The sequence below is a fragment of the Seriola aureovittata genome, chromosome 17 (genome assembly GCF_021018895.1).
Source record: "Seriola aureovittata isolate HTS-2021-v1 ecotype China chromosome 17, ASM2101889v1, whole genome shotgun sequence".
In the NCBI taxonomy this organism is placed as follows: domain Eukaryota; kingdom Metazoa; phylum Chordata; class Actinopteri; order Carangiformes; family Carangidae; genus Seriola; species Seriola aureovittata.
This window is the reverse complement of record NC_079380.1, coordinates 5,503,820-5,524,921: the sequence shown is the minus strand read 5'-3', so window position 1 is coordinate 5,524,921 and position 21,102 is coordinate 5,503,820. Positions and strand designations below refer to the sequence as shown.

Here is a 21,102-nt window from a genome sequence, read left to right as displayed (position 1 = left end):
AGCAGGTCTTCAGGTTCACTGTTTGATTGTTTTTATGGTTCTCAAGAAGGAGCTAATTGACTGTGATGGCATTGTCCTTTGGAGATCTACAATTAAACTCTTACATCACACAGTGCCTGTCATGTTCCCCTCTAAATCAGTGCTGCCACTGTAGATCTGCTCAGTAATACACAAATGATGTTTCAGATCATTTTGCAATTTTTTTATCAGAAATTGATGATATTGAAATTCCCACACTCACTTTGGCTCTTAACAGTGATGCTTCAGATATTTGCTCCATCAGAACCTGTCCCACTAAACACTGTACTGTCTCCACATTTCTCAATTCACTCATGGACAGCAGAAAGTATTTTACATCAAATAGACAAGTGAGTTTTGGACATTTTAGTTGTTGCAAATTTCCACAGTAAGAGGATCCTTGAAAGCTTCATGTAAAATGCCACACTGTTGACTTAAGTGGAAACCAATTTTTGTAAATATCAAAAGAGGGAAATAGGCTGACCTGCCTTTAATCACCACCAAGGTTTTTAGAAATGCAGCCACTAGTATTGCCTAGAACTCAAATTGTGGAGATTATAATCATTTTAATATTAGTCCTCAGGAATTGTAGTTATAGTTCTTATTTTATATATATAGCACAAATGACAGTGTCGTTATATCCCATATAGCTTCTGCTTGAGCATGTGACAGTGTTTTATTAGTGTCTGTTTGTCAGGGAGATTTTGCGTTCAGCTGTCATGTCTCTAGTTGGTGACACGACACACCTTCATCCTCTGCAGACCTGTGATGTTCATGTGACGGAACACCAAGGTACTGCACCATTCGTACCGCTGTATTGAAAAAATGAATGGACCGTGAATCCCTAACCCACCCCCGCCCCCCTTCATGACTTTTCTTCGGCCGTGCACCTCAGCAGCCAGGCTGTCGCATCCTCTCCCTTCGCCGAGCTGCATGGCAACGGGAGGAGGAGGCTGCTCGGGATGAGGGAGGGTACCACGGTCCCACGTGTCCTCCTCACCGCAGACCCAACGCTTTTCTCTTCGCTATCTCCTTCCCTTCGTTTCCGCATACCGCAGATTCGCTTACACACACACACACACACACACACACACACACACACACACACACACACACACACACACACACACACACACACACAGCTAATCCATACACCCATACGCGCCCGCGCAGCCTTGCGAAGCTATGCATCCGTTGCGCGCACTCTCCCTATTTCCTCACTGATCAATCGATAGGCCTGTATCGATCATCTCCGCCACAGGCCTAGGCAATGATTCATATTTCATTATTCTGATATGCAAATCCAAATTCTCCGTAGCGGTGTTGTCTGGAGCTGAGAGGGCGAGAGAGAGAGAGGGAGAGAGAGAGAGAGAGAGCGCGGCATAGAGAGGGGGAGAGATGAGAGGACGCGCATCATCAGATGTTTAGCAGATTCACTTTGGATCCTCGCCATCATTTCTGCCGTGCTCTGCTCTGTCTTTTTGGTCTTTTTTCTTCCCCTCCATCGGCCAGGTTCGTGATATTTTTTGCGGCTCTCTCGATGTTGTAATCCGGGGGAATATGTGAAGATCATGCTGGCGGTGTGGTGCTTCATGGTCTTTGCGGCAGTGGGCGAGAGGCTTGCAGTCTCAGGTAAGAGAGAGAGAGAGTAGAGGGAGAGAGGGGGTTCGGATAAAGAGCGGGAGCACCCTTTTCATTTCCTTTGCATCCACAATTTTTTTCCCCTTGCACCAGCACTTTTCTGACCCCGGCGCAGCCTGTGATTTTATTGTAGCGGGATCTCGGTGCCAAGCAGCCTACTGGCCTGAAAACCCTCTCCGATGCGGTAGATTTGCTGCATCAACACATTTCCAACGCAGCCCCATTGCCTATATCCAACGTACCCATAACCATTTACAAGCCTGTTTTATCCAATAAACATCTAAAAGCACTATGATAGAACTTGTCAATCACCAAAACAATATGTTTTGCAGCCTGATTGATGATTCCTGAGATTTAAAGATATATAGGCCCAGAGTATATATGTCTATATGGGCATATGTCAACTATAGAGCCTATTAGAAATATGGTAAGTACATTCATTATTTTTCATCCAAAACTAAAAACCTAATTATATCCACTAAATTCCTTTAAATACAGCAGTGACTTAAAAAACATCTTCACTTGGTCAGTGTGATAAATTAGGTCACCAAACCATCATCATAAAGAAAGACCAGTGGCATGAATGCCTCCACAGTGTGGCTTCTTTAAAATGCATCACTTTTAAATCGGTTTCTAGAATTCACTTTCCTTACTAAAACACTAGCAGGTTAAATGGAGGCAGGCTCAGGTGTGTCGCCACCTTGCCAAGCCCACTGCACGCCCACAAGCCTGTGTTGAGTGTTCTCCTTGCACTGTATGCAGGTGAGGACAGGAGCCCGGTGCAGGATGGAGACATGTGGGACTGGTTTACCCCGGCCGGGTGGCAGGACAGCGGTGACACCACGGCCGAGGTCACCTATCCGAAGCGGCTGGTGCAGCAGATCAAGTCGGAGGAGGAAATGGCTCACGACCACTTGGATACCAGGGTGAAGAACAGCACTGGGGACACGTTGGTAAGTTGCGAGTCTGGATGTAATATCCTCCTGTTTCTCTCTCACTTCTCCGACTGTGTTTATTTTCATACTGAACCACTCTGTTCTCTGTGGATTCTCCACCCAGTGGTCTTAATATGGGGGTCAGGGACACCCAGGGGTCCTTGACAAGGTTTCAGGAATCTCTTAGCAAAATGAGAAATAGATTAATCTAACTATGATTTGATTAAAAAGAAAGTATCCCAGTTGGACAATGTACGAGAATAGCTTTTTTAATCAGAAAATTCATTATTACCTCATCTAACGAAGAGATACATTAGGTGTAGGTACATTTTGTCTTGGACCTAAACCCTATAAAATGGGGGTCAACACCGGTCTCAACATGCCTCCTTACCAAGGAAGATCAACTGTCGGTGAAACTGTATCAGGGCTGTGCGTACATATACATACACATATAGGGGTGTGACAGTACCAAGACAGACTGTTGATGCGAACCTCATTTTTCCAGTGCAGCGCTCAGCTCTCTGCTGCTCATGCGGCTCCTGCTACACAGGGATGACAGTGCAGGGTGGTGTCTTGCAGCAGTCTTTTTCGCTCCTCGTGATTTTGACCTAGTTAGTCTCTGAAAATGCCTTTGAATGTCCACAGTGAAGTCGTGTCAGCAGGATGAAACCAGGACAGACAAGTCGTTGCTTCGCAGCCATTTATTCTCAGCTGAGCTCTGGTTGTGGTTCCAGTTGTAACATCTAGCAACAAGTTCTGAAACCCAAACACTCTTTGAACTGCTTTGTGCACTGAGCGAGCGTAGTTAATGCACAGTTGATCAAAGAGCTGCTTAAATGTTTGTTTGTGGTGGCCGCCATCTCCACGATGACAAAGCTTAGCCCCTCCTGAAATATTCAGCCATCACGTCCGATCATCCGGCTGCCGTGCTGAGCCCCTGACTTCTTCATTATTCAGTGGTGTGTTGAAGTATGTCCCAATTAATTATGAAGCAGGCCTGTGTGAGAAGTGCTGCATGGTCCAAGAGGCTTGAGCTCTTCCCCATCCTCTCTCTCTCTCTCTCTCTCTTTCTCGCTCTTTCTTTCTGCTGATATGATGTAGTTCATATAGCTGCTATGAGAGAATACATTAGACTCCTTACACACACTTAGTTTGAAGACTTATAGTGAAGATGACTGTTGTTGTCCCAGGAGGAGAAGCGGACTTAAACAAGGCTGATGCTATATCATTTAAGAACAGCGACAGTGATGGATGAAATACAAACGATGACACTGTACAAGGAGACAAGGCTGCAGAAGTCCCTGTGTCAGCTGCTGCACTCGTCTAGACCTGCTGTGTTTTGTTTTTAAAATATTGAAGATGCTTAGAATGAGGGGCAAGATAAATTAAGCAGCAGGAGATGAGCTGAACTTTTTCTTTCTTTTCTGTCACTTCATGCTGAGCGGGAAATAGATCAGGCGGCGGTTTTGATTTACTGTTTTCGGTGATTTTTCAATTACCTGTTGTGTTCTCTTTGAAGTGTTGTTTATGTTTTTGCATGAAGAGCAGACTTTTTAAATGTTCGACTTGATCACAGTTGTCTGCAAGCTGAGGGGTGTATACGTTTCCAGGATATAATCTTTATTAGTTGGTAGGTGTATGTACTTCTACTGCCTGTTATTGATGATACTGGTCAGTAGTAGTAGTACTTTTTTATTCAGTCATCACACATGATACAGTAAATATAAACAATATGGACAGAAAAAAACAAAACTAAAAACAGTCAACTGTCGACGTATTAAATAGTGACTGAACAGGCTCAGGCCGAAGCAAAATGCTTATATATGCCTGACGACATTCTTTTCAGTTAAACTACCCACCAGTATCTGTATAAACCACTGTTTTAAGAACCAAAAGGATATTACACATTTTTTTAAAAATACAAACTAGTATTGTTCCATAAATTGAAAAAGGGAATCACTCACATTTATAACCCTCAAAAATAGTTTTACAGATCATCCTTTTGAAAACCAAAAGCAAATTACACATTTTTAAATTCAAATTACCATTGTTCCATAACATCTCTCAAGTCATATTTGCTCTGTAGTATATCGTCTGTGAATGACTTTGATTTAGCTCTGAACATTATTTGCATCATTTTATAATATATTAAGTCATTAAATTTCATAGCTTGAGAGTTTAGAGAGAATGGATTTGTGTGATTATTATTATTATGCATGTTACATGAGATAAATGAGATACAGAAATTATTGTGAGACCAGATCTCAGTCAAATCCAGCAGCCTGTCGTTAAAAACAATTAAATCCGCCATAGCAAAAATGAAAAATGTATATTGAATTTTTAAATTAGATATTCAGTAATTTACATTTTAATAACCATTATGGCTTATAAAGATCAGTAGCAGCTTGGATCAGTTCAGAAGAAAAGTATCAGCATCAGAGACTTTCAGTCTCGAGTTTTAAACCAACTTGGATGAGACGCTCCTTAAACTGTGCGCAAAAGTTTAATTATGAATCTTCAACTTCGACGAGGCAATCTCCATCTGCTGAGGAAGATCGTGCAATATGACTGAAAGCACAAGAACAGATGTGCACTGAGTGGACCTTGAAGTGAGAACAGTAAACATCAGTACACGAATACAGTCAAAGTAAAGCAGTGAAACGGTCACTGAGCAGAGACAGAGACACTTGTGGACATCATGCTCGAGCCTCTCCAAGACAATAGTAAGAAATCTGTTGTCAGTAAAAGCCCCGTGATTCACTGCAGCCTGGTTCCTCCAGACTGAGATCAAAGCCACGCTGGCACAGTCAGAGCTGCTGAAGACATGCACTGTTTAGTCTGCAGTCAATATCATTCTCTCTCTCTCTCTCTCTCTCTCTCTCTCTCTCTCTCTCTCTCTTTGTCCTGGCCCTGCTGTCTCCTCACCTCCCCAGCTCTGGCTGCTGTCCAGTGGGGACATTGGCGCAGCTCGGCTGAACATAGACGATATCAGTAAAAGTTTTCTCCTCCTCTTCCTCCTCCTCCCCTCCTTCTGTCAAGCCCCTCTCCATCCATCTCTATCACAAAACCCCAGCCTAGCTCTCACACAGCAGTAGCTCTCTGCAGCCATGCCTTCCTGAACGCTGGCAGCCAATGTCCGTCAATGAGGACTTTATCAATCATATTATTTCCGATGCTCAGATGCTTTTAGAGAGTACACACTATTGATTCTGCTGAATTATTCATGAGGCTTTTTAAAAGCAACACACTTAACCACCATTGTTTTGTTACCCTTTAATATATGAGCTGTCAAATCTGTCTCTCTGTTTTTTCTTTCAGCCTGTCCACTTGGCTCAGAGCTGTTTCCAAGTGGAAGCCTTTGGACACACCTTCACTCTGGACCTGGAGCTGAACCAGTTTGTATCACCGTCCAAAATCATTAGATATCCTATTTATTTATTTTTATTGTACACGTTAGTATCAGTGGGTGCTCTTAATTTACTGCAGCTGTTCTCATTAGCATTTCCCTGCACTTAAGCAAATGCACTTAGTCCCTCTATTATGTTACATGACAAGATGGGTAGTACCGCACACATTGACACACACAGCTGGATGTTTATGAGTTTCCACTGACATTTATTAACACCACATGTTAATATGTTCACTTATTCTTTGTGCAATGCATTTGGAGTGGACAGCAAGTGGTGGAAAATATCCCTGATGAAACCACTTTTGATTACACAGTGATAGGAATGACACTGTTAGAGATATTCATAGTGTCTCTCCCTCTATTTGCAGCCACCTCCTGTCTTCAGAATATGTGGAGCGGCACTTTAACCAGGATGGCAGACCCTCGCAGTCTGTGGTAAGACTTTCTTTTTGGTTTGTTTTTGCATGGGTTGAGGATGTGTGCTGAGAGGGTTTTAGAGAGTGAACTTGTTTTTCGACACTTAGAAAGCAGCATATTGATGAGATGACCGGAGTTGCCGTGCGGCATTCGGTTCTGTGGCTGTAGAAACTGACACTACACTGGTGCTGTCGCCTGTGGATCTCAGAAGTAATTTAAACTTTTGTCAGATACGATGCCTCACATGGTGTAGAGCTCATTATGTAACATAAATCCTATGTCTCATGTATATTTTAAGGTCTCATTTTAGAAACAAAAGACATGCTTTTTGTTTGTTTTTATCCTCTCAGGCTGATTCTTTTATGTAATTGTGATGCTGGAGTTCCTACAGTTTGATCTCCTCCTCCTGGTTCTATCTATTTGCGGAAGCAGTATTGTGTGCTTTCTGCTTCAAAAGCACGCTGCCATGTGACCATTAGGATTATGTATGTTACAGTCCTGTACACACACATACATGTGTTTGCCTGTTAGCGTCGCGTGCGCACGCCTCTCTGCTGTGGCCTATCTCAGGCAGCCAAAAAAAAAGGCTGTGGTGTAAAAGCGCGAGCTCAGAGTGAGAATCGTCAGGAGATAATGGGGACATGGATGAAAGCCTTTACATCTAATGTGACGTGCGCTTCTCAAGACAGACCAGAGGAATGTCACTGCAGTCTGCTAGCCAGGAGGGATGGCTAATGTTTTGTTTTTGTTTTTTTGGGGTTTTTTTTTCCTGTTCAAACATCACTGCCCCCCCCCCCACCCCCCTAACAGCTACCCACCTCACCCAAGCAGCACTCCGTGTCCCCACCCACAATCGTTCCAAACTCTCCCTCAGCCCTCCTGACCAATCACAAGCCTGTTTCCATAGCAACCAGTTAGCTCAGCGGTGTCATTAAGTTCTTGGCAGCGAAGAGAATGAAAGAAGACTCAAAGACAGAGAGAGCGAGAGAGGAGGAGGAGGAGGAGGAGGAGGGAAAATAAGGAGTAAAATGCCAGTTAATACAAAGGCAAGATGAGGTTTGAAATGAGGGAGGAGTCATTTCAGAGTCTATGTGTGTTCAAAGACAATGGGTTTGTTCCCAGAGTGCTTGCAGAGCCGGTGACAGTGACCTGTAGTCAGGCCAGATTGTCGCTCAGCTGGATGGAGGCCTCACGTGACGCCTCTGCTGTCGCCGCTGCTGCTGCTGCTGCTGCTGCTGCTGCTGCTGCTGCTGCTGGACACGGCAGGTGTGATGCATTCAGGGCAGCACATCACCAGCCCGATCTCTGTCGTCAAAACCCTTTTATTTATTTTTGTTCAGGACATGAAGGCGTTGTTTGCCTCAGATGTTGTTGCGATGCCGAGACACCCCGCTGAACTCAATTTGATCCAGGTGAACAAGTGTTCCTCACTTTTCTCACCTCTCCTGGTGGTTCATCTTCACCACCGTGACCTCGTGAAGCAGCGCGCCCACTTTTTGGTGGGGGGTTGCTTTCAGGAGATGAAAGCCAGGGCTCTGCTGCGGCAGTCAAGGTTGTTAAAAGGACAAAAAAGAACAGAGCGGATTTCTCCTTTTTCCCTTTCATCTCGTGTCTCTCAGTTGCAGCTTGCCTGCTGCATTACTCCATGTTAAATCCTCAGATCTGACTGTGTGGGCCACACAAGTGTTGATTTATTGAAGAGATCCTTGTGCTGGGTCTACCTCCACCGCTGTTGCCAGTGGAGGAGAATAGAGTGTAGTAGAGCACAGGACACAAGTAGGTCACAAACGGTTCCATAAACTCCAAAGCGGGGTAAGAGGGAGACGGGAGCCACATATGCAGAGGTTGTGAGAGGTTTTTTCCTCAGAGCCGACCTATCATGATATGTGTTGAAGTGTAAAAGCCTGTGCCTGTGAGGCCTGAAGTGAGTCAGTATTGGCTGTTTGATGAAACAGGGGTGTGTTGTGTTCACAGGGAGGGGAGCACTGCTACTACCAGGGAAGGTTAAGAGGTTTACCAGAGTCCTGGGCAGCTGTCTCCACCTGCCACGGCCTGTGGTGAGCCCTTTATTTGTAACATCAAAGATGGCCTGCTTAATTTTTCTACATACATAATCATGTCTCTAAACCCTGCTCTGAATCTCACTGTCTCTCTCATGTTGCTCCTCAGCGGGATGTTCTCTGATGGCTTCTTCTCTTACGGGATCGAGCCGGTGCACAATGGGACCAATCAGGTAAACAGTCCTTGGATCACAGCTGTAGTGTTGTTGATGAGCACGGTAGAGAATTTAATCCTGGAGTCTGATTTTGTCATTTTTAGGTCCTAATGTGTCTAATGTCATTTGGATTTATTCTGTTAAAGGGTGATGGCGCTCACTTAATCCGCAGGATGCCTGATATCAGACTGTCCCCCCTCTGCGCAGGTACATGAGTTCCTAGTTGCTAGTTACCACTGACGCTCATGTCACATCAGAATGATATTGTCTTTTCTTACCTGCTCATCTTATAACCACCTTTCCTTCAGTTCGAGTAATTACACCTGTCCATTGTCATTTTAAAGTGAATGTTACTTAATATTCCATGCTACTGCTTATACTACTGCCCAGTAAACCTCCAAACGGCAACTGTGGCCTTTCTCTCATGCTCAAAAATTGGAAGTGAAATCAAAAAGATAGGAATTGCTTAAACCAGTGAGACAGGACAAAACCAATGTGATAATTAAATGGGATGTAATTTTTAGTCATTTCAAACAGGGTTGATTACAGTTACAGGTGTTTTGACTGAAATTGAGATTTTAATTTGTTGCTCTGTAACTGTATTATTGCCCCAACTGCCTGCAGCTCTGCTTCTCTGTGTGTGCAGACTGTACAGAGGACAGTGAGTGGGATAGCACGGGAGGTGACGGCGATGACGCCAGGCCAGACCAAACGAGGGAGCAGCAGGTGTCCGGGGGGCTGAAGCGCTCCAAGAGATTTGTGCGCAAGCCCTCTGTCCAGACTGAGACCAAATACATTGAGTTGATGGTGGTCAACGACAATGAAATGGTGAGTTAAATGTATATTTGGCTGCCGGTTACTGCAGAGAAATTAGAGGTCAGAGAGGATGAGCTGCCAGCACGGTTTGTGTGGGTAACCATACACCAGGTTCTTCTCTAACGGGTGGGAACCGCAGTGAAAAGCTTTAGCTGTCATAGGTTCAGAATTTTACTACAAAGCTTTGCATACATGAACATTATGGGCCTCATCTTACACCCGGCGCAAAGTGCAAAGTGTCCAGTTGTGATTTTCCCATCCAGTGCCCGCACCGTTTAAATAGCAAATAAACTTGCGCCCATGGCCGCGTTGGTCTTAAAGAGAGGTGTGGTCAGGCGCATTATTACCACATTGCTTTCATGAAGCAGCTGAAAGTGATTGCGTGATTGACCAACAAAAACCTGGTTGTAAGTCAGTGTCAGTATTTCACTGTTATTTTTAGGGCGCATTGTCAAGACAGTAATATGCGTCTACATACGTGTGTCAGGCCTGGGCTCACTGACCAGATATAGAATCTATCTCTGTGTGAAACACTGTGCCATTATAATAGCAGTCCACCAAGGTGCAAGCACGTCTGGCAGAGCGGGAAATTATAATTTTTAATAATATTTTATAATAACAATTATTATTGTTTTATACCCTCGGAAAGAGATGAAAATAGATGCTGTAAAAAAACAGTCTCTGCTGTTTTACGACATTAAGTTGAGTGAATAGACTTGTCTGACTTTTTATCAGAGGAAGGGGATGTATGAGATCAACAGTGCAGACAGTACGTACAGCACAGTGTTTAGATGTCTGTTATGTAACACTATTATGAATAACGTTGCCTTTGTGGGCTGTTGATGTGAGTAATACATGGAAATAAAATCAATGATGCCTTATAATGATGAGGGTCCTTACAAGTATAGAAATACAAACGTGTGTTTATATATATACTGTATTTGTGTGTGTGTGTGTGTGTGTGTGTGTGTGTGATTGTGATCCATTCTTTATGCCATCTGTGTCTCTCCACAGTTTGTACAGCTGCGTCGCTCAACTAGCCAAACCAAGAACTTTGCCAAAGCAGTGGTCAACATGGCAGATGCGGTAAGAGCTTTGTTTGTAGGATTATAATCCTCCTACTGCTAAACTCTGCATACACACGCTGCCACCTGTCTAGAAAGCGTGTGTGTGTGTGTGTGTGTGTGTGCACATTTCCACATTTGGAAATTATTTATCCCTGATAGCGCTCAGCTCTCCATGTTCAGTGCTCGGCTCGCAGCACAGGTGCCAGGCCAACAAAGCAGTAGACTGATGGGCATTTTTGGTCCCCAGATCTACAAGGAGCAGCTGAACACAAGGATCGTGCTGGTTGCCATGGAGACCTGGGCCCCTAAAAATATGATGCCAGTAGTTGAAGACCCATTGATAACGCTGCAGAACTTCATGAAATACAGGAAAGACAACATCAAAGAGCAGAGCGATGTCGTCCACCTTTTCTCGTAAGACAACTTGCAAGAGAAAAATTTCCACAGAAGTAAAGCTTGATGTTTGGATACTAGTTTAGGTTTTAATTCATATAATGTCTTTATTTTTTTCCCTGTGCACCTCAGAGGGCGTAATTTTCACAGCAGCCGCAGTGGGACGGCCTACACAGGAGGAGTGTGCTCTCTAACCAGGGGAGGAGGAATCAACGAGGTGAGGACAGTCTGAGAAGCTCCCATTCACTTTGGCATCAACAGGGATTCATTTAAACAAAAGTCAGGGTTAACCAAGATTTAGCCAAACATAGTTTGAAATGTTTTTTAATTTAATCTCACATTTCTTTCACAATTTGAATTAAACCATTCATCAGTAAAACTAAGTTTAATAACTTAAACCAAAATGGAAAATCAGTGAAACGACTTCAACTGTCCTTTTAAAGTTGAGATCAGACTTAAAATGGAAGTGTAAAGGTCTGGAGTAACAGAGCCAAGTTTAATCTAGGTTTTGAGAGGACTTATGGGTCACTGGCTCCATCTAAGAGCTGGCTCAGTATTTTACTGGTCCTAGCAAGGAAGAGTCCTGCATATAACCCTGGTAAAACAGCAGACTGTCATCAACTTCTGTTTTTGCACAAATGAAAAAAATGAGATATGAGACATTAATTAATGAACTTTAAAGCTGCTGTTATGTAGATTTTGTTTCATTTGGACAGAGGCAGACTGTTTCCCCCTGTTCGACTTAGTGCAACTCAAGTTAGCCAGAGGATTATACATTAGTGTTCCTCCCATCTCCCAATAAAGCTCTCATGTATGGATTCAATATGTATTCATTTCAGTATGGGAATGTCGGTGCAATGGCCATCACTTTGTGCCAGAGTCTTGGACAGAACATCGGGATGAGGTGGAACAACGCCCGTAACTCTGCAGGTAAAAGACAAGCGGAAAGCTTTATAATGCAGGTTAGAAGGATGGAGAGAGATCTATAAACCAGCTGAATAAATCAGCAAAGCAGGCAGAGGCAGAGGGATTGATAGCTGGGTGTGATGGGAGTGTGTGTGTGTGTGTGTGTGTGTGTGTGTGTGTGTGTGTGGTGTGTGTGTGTGTGTGTGTGTGTGTGTGTGTGTGGTGGGGGGTGTTGGCTGAGATCGTAGGCTCTGCATTGGTATCCCCGTCCAGCAGTTCTCTTCTGTAATTAGACTTCTCCATTAGGTGATTAGTCACCTGCGTCCAAGAATGAGGGGTTGGTGGTTAGAGCATCGCTGCCACTGAACAATGGGCCGTGTGATTAATGTTGAAGAGCCATCAGGTCCATTATTCAATGCCAGGACAAGAGCTCAGTGCACACAATACATACCGCTGTCACGAGGAGAGGTAGCGGGTCTATGGGAAGCCTTTCTTCTCTGTCATACGTAGAGCTGTTTCTCAAGACGTGCTGCAGCATGTGAAGCCGGTTATATTCCCCCCTGGTTTACTTACATCACTTTTCTCCCACTCTCCTCTGCGTCCTCCTTCCTTCTGCTCGTCCTCACAGGAGACTGCAGGTGCCCAGACACCTGGCTGGGCTGCATCATGGAAGACACGGGGTAAAGATCCACTGACAAAAAAAAAACCATAACACACTTGTAACACCTGTAAAACACTTCTCTCTCTCTCTCTCTCTCTCTCTCTCTCGCTCTCTCTTTGTTGACATGACAGCAGGAGTGTTTCCTTGTTGCACTCCCTCCAACCTGCGATTTGTTCCATTCATTTCACTCAATTAGACAAATTAAACACCTGTAACAGAGGGATGCTTTGACTTTTACTTCAGTGCACCGAAGCCAGTGATGATCACAGCTTGTATCTGATGCATTAAGCAAATTTGTAGAAACATCAGACATCAGCATGCAGCTCTCTGTAAAAGAATCACAAATGGTGAATTAAAAGTATTTACTATATGAGCGATTTGGATTTGGCTCTCCCCACCAGATGGAACAATAAAGATTTCAATTATTCATTTGAGCAATATCTTACTACAGATGGTAACATTTCTGTCAGATTGCAAAGTGATGGCACAGACACCCACAGTGGATCTGGCATTCTTCACTGGTAGAAATGCATTATGCTGTTTGTTATTTGATTTTCTTGTCATGTCGTGGTCTCGATCTTTGTGTGTGTGTGTGTGTGTGTGTGTGTGTGTGTGTGTGTGTGTGTGTGTGTGTGTGTGTGTGTGTGTGAACACAGATACTATCTGCCCAGAAAGTTTTCTCGCTGCAGTATTGACGAGTACATCCAGTTCTTACTCCAGGGGGGCGGGAGCTGCCTCTTCAACAAGCCCAACAAGGTGAGGGCCATGTGGGGATGTAGGATGTGGTGACAGGAGCCGCCTCTGAGTGTCATTATTTATAGACTAACGAATTATCCTCGTTTCCATCAGAACACACATTCACATACAGGACTAAAGTTTCTTTTTTTTTTTTTCCTGCTTTAAGAGACGTGCCTCTCGTCTCATCTCTATATTACCGACACATGGACTCATGTCTCGTCCATCTGTCTCCTACATATATACAGTATGTGCTCATACATCTCCCTCTCGGTCTCTCTCAGCTGTTGGATCCTCCAGAGTGTGGGAATGGCTTCGTGGAGCCAGGGGAGGAGTGTGATTGTGGATCCCAGGTGGTGAGTAGCCAGTTGGACATGGCAGCGTGAAAGCCAGCTCTTAAACCTGCTGCAGATGGGCAGCGCTGCCACGTCCTGTCTCTGTGAGAGCACTGGACGGTGTGGTGTTTTTTTCTGAAACAGAACTGATGGCTTCTTTTCATGTGTGTGCCTGCAGGAGTGTGCCCGCAATGGAGGAGCCTGCTGTAAAAAGTGCACACTTACCCATGATGCCATGTGCAGTAATGGACTCTGCTGCAGTGGCTGCAAGGTGAGGTAACCTTTATTACAGAGAAGCAAAAAATGGACGCAAAGAAATGAACTGAATGAAATACAAATTCTCCTTACATGTAGAAAAAAAAGTGAAAGACTCTTGAGCCAAAACATCTGCTGCACTATGAATTCTCAAAAAGAAAACTAGAAAAGAAATAACTGGAAATAATATTTGTACTTATAACAGTTATTCCTGCATGGAACAAACCTCAGCGTGTCTGGTGCTTTAAACAGGAATAAGAAAAGTCATGTCTTATCTCTGCATATTGCATATTGTGGTGCATTGACATGCATTAGAAATCATCTGTATGATCACTAATAAAGTACTGGATGTACCTGATGCCTTTTGATGCTGTGCCCTAGTATGAGCGGAGGGGCGTGGTGTGTCGAGATGCTGTGAACGACTGTGATATCTCGGAGACCTGCACCGGAGACTCCAGCCAGGTAGAGCTGAGTGGATGCGACACTGGGCAAAAACTGTAAGATCGACCGGAGTATCCAGTTCATGATGTCCTTCTCTTCTTTTGCAGTGCCCTCATAATGTCCACAAGCTGGATGGCTACATGTGTGATACCAGTCAGGTAATGGCCGGGTTGTGGCACGTTTCTGTAGTCTGCGGCTCACTCTGACACACACTACTGTTGCTTTATCTCTTCAGGGCCGATGTTACGGTGGACGATGCAGGACACGTGACGGGCAGTGTAGGGGACTTTGGGGCTATAGTAAGTATAAAACACATGTACAGCACAACCATCAAATATGCATGTTTTATAGCTTATTATGTATCCATGCACAGTGTGTACCCATGTTTGGCCGTCGTCTCACTCTCCTTGCTATAATCTAAACATGTTCGTTTGCCCGCCCAGATTCAGCAGACAGGTTTTGTTACGAGAAGCTGAATGCTGAGGGGACAGAAAAAGGCAACTGTGGTCCAGGTCCTGAAGGCCAGGGCTGGCTGCAGTGCAACAAGCCGTGAGTAACTCATCCCTGATTCCCTTTACTGCTCACTTTATTGTGCAAAAGAAAGTGGTGGCTCAGCTGCATTTTAAGCGGAGGGTGCACTGCTATAGTTTGAGTCTGAAGTCTGCAGAGAGGAGAAGACTGGCTTCAGTTAATAATTTTCACCAAATCCAATGAAAAGACCAAAACCAATGTATTTGAGGGGATTTGGTTGTTTTCATAGACTGTATATAAAGATGGAAGTAGCCTCTGTCTCAAATAGGTTCCTGAAGAGAGATTTTGAAGCTCAGCGTCAGCTGCTCAGAGTCAGCTGCTCCGCCAACACCAATTTGGCAGCGCCTGACTCCACCCCTAACTCTCAGTTAATCCAAAAATGCTGGCTTGTGGTAAGCATACACTCACAAAAGTTCACCCTCCGTACAGTTTTCATGAAGAAGGAAATTAGCTATAGAGACCAAGACATATTTATTTCAGCTGTAAACTTGGACATTTAAACATGAGTTTATGGGGATCGACTCACTTTTGGAGTCAGCCTCAAGCGTCTGTTTTTGATACTTTGGTGTTGGCTTAATTTTTCAGCCTGAAAGGTTGCCACTGGATTCTAACATGTAGTTGGAAACCTAGATGACCATAAAAAATGTCCCAGATCAACTTTTGAAAACAAAAAAAAAGTGGACTACTGTGAACACAGCACAAGTTTGATGTGCATTGTCCTCTGTCATTTACTTCTTTCTGTTTCAGTGATGTTTTATGCGGCTTCTTGTTCTGTGCCAACGTGACGACGAAGCCAAAGTTCGGAGACCTGCAGGGCGAGGTGACCAGCTTCACCCTCTATCATCAAAACAAATACCTGGACTGCAGGTAAGTGTGTCATATCCATCTAATCCAAAAAATTTCAAATCTGTGTCCCTAAGCTTGTTAGCTAGCTTTACACCTCTTCTCCCACCCGTCTGGATGCTTCACTCAGAGGTGGCCATGCTCTGCTGGAGGATGGCTCTGATCTGGGCTATGTGGAGGATGGCGCTCCCTGTGGCCCCAACATGATGTGTTTGGAGCGACGCTGCCTCCCTGTGGCGGCGTTCAACCTCAGCACCTGTGCGGGATCCAACTCTGGGCGCATCTGTTCCGACCACGGGGTAAAAAAATAAATAAAAGAAAATTGTGAACCTTCCCGGGATGCAATGATTACCATTGTTTCAAAAGCATTTTAGTTCCTGTAATCTAACATGTATTTAAGACCTGCTTCACATTTAAATATAACCATTGCTTTTAAAGATTTGTTCTTCTTCAGCATTTTCAGGCTAAAATATGTCTGTGTTACATGTAGGTGTTATTTTAACAGCATTTAAAGCCACGGTCAGATTCAAACCCAGGTTTCTGCAGTTAGGAGTAACCCTTTATGACATGCACACTACTGCTTTGATTTTATTCACTAACATGTCGGTAGCCTAACCATCAGAGCATGAAGGTTATGCACGTAATGTGCATGGTTAAAGCTAGATTATATTCATTTGGATCCCACCACGAACTGAACCGGACATCCTGTACTGAACGGCACGGCACAAATCCATGTACCATTACACCCCTAACACCGTGCAGAGATGTCTTTCGACTTGCAAACCACCATATCCATGCTAACTGGCTACATAGCTGTTTTTAACTTTTCTCTGTGCTGGACTTTGTCTATTTGTAGGCATTGTGCTTGATTTTCATCTCCCTCTCTCCCTCTCTCTCTCTCTCTCTCTCTCTCTCTCTCTCTCTCTCTCTCTCTCTCTCTCTCACAGACCTGCAGTAACGAGGTGAAGTGTATCTGCGACAGGGACTACACAGGGAAGGACTGCAGCGTCTTTGATCCCATCCCTGAGCCTACAGTCCCAACGGGCCCCGAGAAGAAAGGTCCATCCGAAACTACCCATGTCTCTCTTTTCTGTCCGCTTCTCATATCCCCCTCATAGTCTCCCCCCATCATCACTGTAGCTTCTCCATGTGCCGGAGCAGATCACCACATCATTTCCTCAAACACTAAGAACAGCTCACCTGATCACTGTGAGAACGTTAACATCAATATTTAGGCCACAGTGTTTTCCTTCCTGCTGCGTCTTGGTTTCAGTGTTGGTGTGTGAGAGTGTGGGTGTGTGTGGAGACACGTTTTTCCATCAGAGCATATGTGCATGCACAGTATGTCGGTGTACGTGTGTATGGTGGTGATGTATGTATGTCTTGCAGGCACCGCCATCTTCAAATGTCTTCCTTACTTTCTTCCAGTCTGCCAATGACACAGAGATATTGAGCAGCTGCTCTCATAGGGCCAAAAAAGCCAAAGCCACCCTGAGCAAGAGGGTGTCCAGCTAAAAGAGCAGGAGAGGGAGAATGAGAACAAAATAATAAAATACTCTCTCCTTCATTTTTCTTTTGTAACTGTTGTCTTCCCTGACCTCCCTCGCTCACCCGCCCGTTCTCCCACCTCCACCCGACGTGCTGGTTTCCTCCTCTTCCCCCTCATTTCTCTGTCTGCAGGTATCTCTCTCCCCCTCTCTCTCTCTCTCTCTCTAGTTGATGTTGTTGATGTACCGTGTTGATGCTGTCCTCTGACGTGTGTTTTTTAGTGGTGTTGTTTTGTTTCTGCCCTTCCTCTTCCTCCCCCTCCTCCTCCTCCGCACCCTTCCTCCCCCCCCTCCTTCCTCTGCGCAGGTCCCAGTGGCACCAATATCATAATAGGGTCCATCGCAGGTGCTATTCTCCTGGCAGCTATAGTCCTAGGGGGAACAGGATGGGGATTTAAGTAAGAGTTCTGGCATGCCTTTGTGTACCTGTCTGCTTCTACCTAAAGGACCCCCCCTGCCCCTCCCACGCTCACCCCTCTAAAATAACATGCCCGTTTGCAAGTCGGCTCCCGACCCAGGAAGGGGAGCTGGGGAGCCAAGTCTGAGACGTGCTAATGCTTGAACTGCTTTTGGCGTTGAACTCCGTATGAAATAGTTTTATTTACTCTGATCAGATCTGTTATCAACTCTGAGCTCCATCCTGCACTTTTCCTCCCCCCCCCTCCCCCTCCCCTTACGAGCCCAGCCTTCTGTAGCGTGGACAGGGCAGGACCGAGATGTTTTTTTCTGCCAGGATCCATCGCAGCACTTCTCTCATGACCACTAGAACTGCCGTGACTTAACTCCACTGGTGCCACATCTGGAAGTTCCCCCCGATTGCAGTTTCCCCAGCCATCAGTCTCTGTGTAGTAACGAAAAGCTCAATGGCTACAGTGGATTCACTTTTTAATGTTTTACCTATGGTGCTATTTTATTTTAGTTCCTTATTTTCTCCTTTAGGCAGCATCCCCAAATGCGCTCGCTGCAGTGCATCTTCTGCACTGCTGCTCCTGTGTATGCTGGCTATTGTCCACTCCTTATATTCTGCCCTAAAAGGACTGCTCCCACCTCACTCTCACTGCGATTCGTTAGACGTTTGTGGCTGATGAAAAGCCTGGTTAACTGAAAAGCTACATTTTAAAGACTTATACCATGTCGTCAGTCCTTTTAGGGTCAGAGGTTAAGTGTCTGTGCATGTGTGCATGAGCTGTTCACAGGAAGTCATCTCTTCCTAGTCAGACCTCTGGCGTAGAGGGAGGGTGTGATGGTGTCTGGTGTAACGCCCTGTCAGGCTCTATGGGACTCAGAGGGTCAGTGCCATGAGCGCTGTAGACCTGCTGCATGTGGTTCCATCACTATAGTCTGGCAAGAAAGATTTTGGAAAGGACTGGTAGATGAATAATGGATTAAATGACTGACTGAGTCATTGTTTGATTCATGTTTTTCCTCTAAAATCTGAATTATGATACAGTAGCCAGTCCAACATGGAAGAAAATGATTCAAACATTGATTCATGTTTTCTGTCCACATTTGATATTAAATCCTGTGTATGCTTTGATTAATTATAACTGTAGAATGATTTATCTTTTTCTTGCACAGCTGTACTGTTAATGTGAAGATCTAATGTTAAATGATCAGCTTTATAACATGCCTCTAAAAGAATTAGTAGTGTTAGTTATTTTTGCTATTGTCATTGACATGTATTGACATTTTGTCTTTTCTCTCGGTGTGTGCTCATGGGATGCAGGAACATTCGAAGAGGAAGGTATAACCTTGAAACTTGTGAAGTCCTGTCCACGGAGCAAAACACCCCCCCACCCACCCAGCTACTTACTCATTCATCCACCATCTGATCATCCCTTTTAGACTCTAAATGCTTGAATGCTTCACTTTTTATCAATTCTTGCTTAAAAAAAAATCCCCATTCTTGTCTCCACTCACATAAAATCCTTCCTTTATCGTTTATAGCAAAATGTCTTCATCCATTTTTCAAGCATCTTCATCCTGTCATCTGTGCAACTGCCTGTATCGTTTTTTCCTCCTGTTAACGACCTCTCTGTTTCTTCACTTCTTTCAGATCTGGTGGCGGATAAGACGTCTGTCTGTGTTTCTGTCTCTATGTCCTGTCTGTTCTTGTCTTCCTTCTCCCACTGTGTCATTTCCACGTCAGAGAAGAGGGGAACAAAAAAAAAAAAAAAAAAGTCTTCCACTCCTGTCGCAAAATCTCTCCAAACCTCTTCTGATAATTGTGTCTTCTACACCCCCCCCGTCTACTCCTTGTTGTCTATCCTCCTGCCGGGCTCGGCCCTCCTGTGGGCCTGTGGAGCTCCTCTCACCTCTCACCAGCCAAATCATACTTGTGTGGCTGCTGCCAGCCGGCCACTGACGATTGTGTCCGGGCCAATACCTAAAGCGAGCAGGTGGCTCTCCCTGCGGGAGACACCGGGGTCTTCCTCCAGTCCAGTGGCTCTCAGAATGTGCTTTGGTGTCTGTGTACCTACTTTCCTCACATCTCGGACAGTCTGATAAAGAACATATCAACGTTGGACCAATTTAATATGAGACTTGTATTTCCAATGCCTGCCTGCACACACTCTTACCTGGCCGCCACTTGAGTCCCTGCTAAATGCAGGACAAGAGCACAGACTGGCCATCCAACAGCCTGAAACATGTCACAGGAGTTGAATAGTTTCCTTTTTTCTTAAAGGAGAAGGACCTGAGGCTCAGACCCTCCAAGGCCAGGCCTTGACAAGGTGCATCTCACGGAAGACAGTGATCAGTTTTAATCTGCAAAGTTTGACAACATGGACAAAACCGAGAAGAAACCCCACAGTGGACTGTTGTTAGCATGTTTTCCAAAGAGAGACTGGGGAAAGACTAATTATCATATAAGACGATGACGTTTCTGTTCATCGTTGTGCTTAACCTGCCCCCCCCCCCACGAGTTTTCAGGTACAAAAAGGGAAGCTAGGTGTTATGGTTTTGGGATCATTTTCGAACACTGAACTTTGAAGCAGCAGAGACCGCAACTTAGTGTTTCCTACCACAGGCCGACCAACATACATTCCACGATATTCGTCTGTGTGCGTGCTCACCACTTTTAGGCCCAAAGTTTGTACCATTAGGTTTAATGTGCGTGTCTGTGTGCATGAGTGAATGTGCGGATGTGAGAGATTTTTAAAGAAATCGAAAGAATGTGCGCGTGTTTACATTAGTGTTAGGGGCAGTTGTGTCCGTGTACACCTTAACACTCCTCCTATCTACCTGTGATAGGCAGGTTTTTACCTCTAGAAGATCATTTGTTTCTACAAACTATTGTGTGCTGCAGCCATGGCACCATAAAGGCAGCACATTAATAAAGAATTCAACTGTTTTTATGTCATGTATCTACAGAAAATGAGCACTAGCCAACTGTATTGCACACCTATTTGTAAATATGTGCAAGATATACTGAATGTTAAATGCACTGTATGAAGATTTATTTAAAGCTATGTTAAAATTGAGTGAGTTTTATCTGTTTCAGCAAGACATATAGCTATGAGTCTCTTGACACGACCTGCATCTGCAAATCTCTCCTGTAGTCAGCGCCGTCCACGCATCTTTAAATGTGGCGTCGCAGCTGAGCTATAGCTGCCTCGCCATCTCTCTTATCATTCCAGCTATCTCTAAAATGTCATGAATCTTTTGTACATTTGTTGATAGCCTCCCTCCCCCCCGAGTTCTGGGCAAACGCCACAGCCCAGAGACTCTGTAACGATCCCCGCTGTAAATGAGATTAAAGAGATCTAGAGTGGGTTCCAGGAGGCAGCTTGTCTGACACTGTGTGAGTGTGTGAGGTCAGTTTGGTTTGTTCGAGCTTTGCACTATGGCAGATGCACTATTGTTATTACAATATGTACAGAGTTGGTATCAAACACAATCTGTTTGATCAGTTTGAAGTTGAGATGGGGAAAAAAAA

At 44.6% G+C, this 21,102-nt stretch overlaps 1 protein-coding gene across 1 annotated transcript; it reads left to right on the top strand.

Moving 5' to 3' along the window:
- The first annotated feature begins 1,077 nt into the window (after positions 1-1,077).
- LOC130185716 (disintegrin and metalloproteinase domain-containing protein 11-like) lies at positions 1,078-19,743 on the top strand. The gene is made up of 26 exons (XM_056402325.1): positions 1,078-1,650; positions 2,422-2,612; positions 5,913-5,989; positions 6,372-6,438; positions 8,395-8,477; positions 8,590-8,653; positions 8,782-8,842; positions 9,282-9,463; positions 10,466-10,537; positions 10,766-10,932; positions 11,044-11,128; positions 11,751-11,841; positions 12,446-12,497; positions 13,135-13,234; positions 13,498-13,569; positions 13,727-13,819; positions 14,185-14,265; positions 14,352-14,402; positions 14,480-14,543; positions 14,688-14,793; positions 15,523-15,642; positions 15,749-15,917; positions 16,566-16,677; positions 17,473-17,563; positions 18,892-18,909; positions 19,222-19,743. Exons 1-26 carry the CDS (start codon positions 1,590-1,592, stop codon positions 19,235-19,237), a joined length of 2,346 nt encoding a protein of 781 aa, XP_056258300.1. The 5' UTR covers positions 1,078-1,589; the 3' UTR covers positions 19,238-19,743.
- The last annotated feature ends 1,359 nt before the right edge of the window (positions 19,744-21,102 follow it).

Coding starts and splice junctions, on each gene's coding strand:
- LOC130185716 (XM_056402325.1), top strand. CDS start 1,590: ATGCTGGCGGTGTGGTGCTTCATGGTCTTTGCGGCAGTGGGCGAGAGG. Junction 8,654..8,781: donor TGCACAATGGGACCAATCAG/GTAAACAGTCCT, acceptor ATTCTGTTAAAG/GGTGATGGCGCTCACTTAAT. Junction 12,498..13,134: donor TGCATCATGGAAGACACGGG/GTAAAGATCCAC, acceptor GTGTGAACACAG/ATACTATCTGCCCAGAAAGT.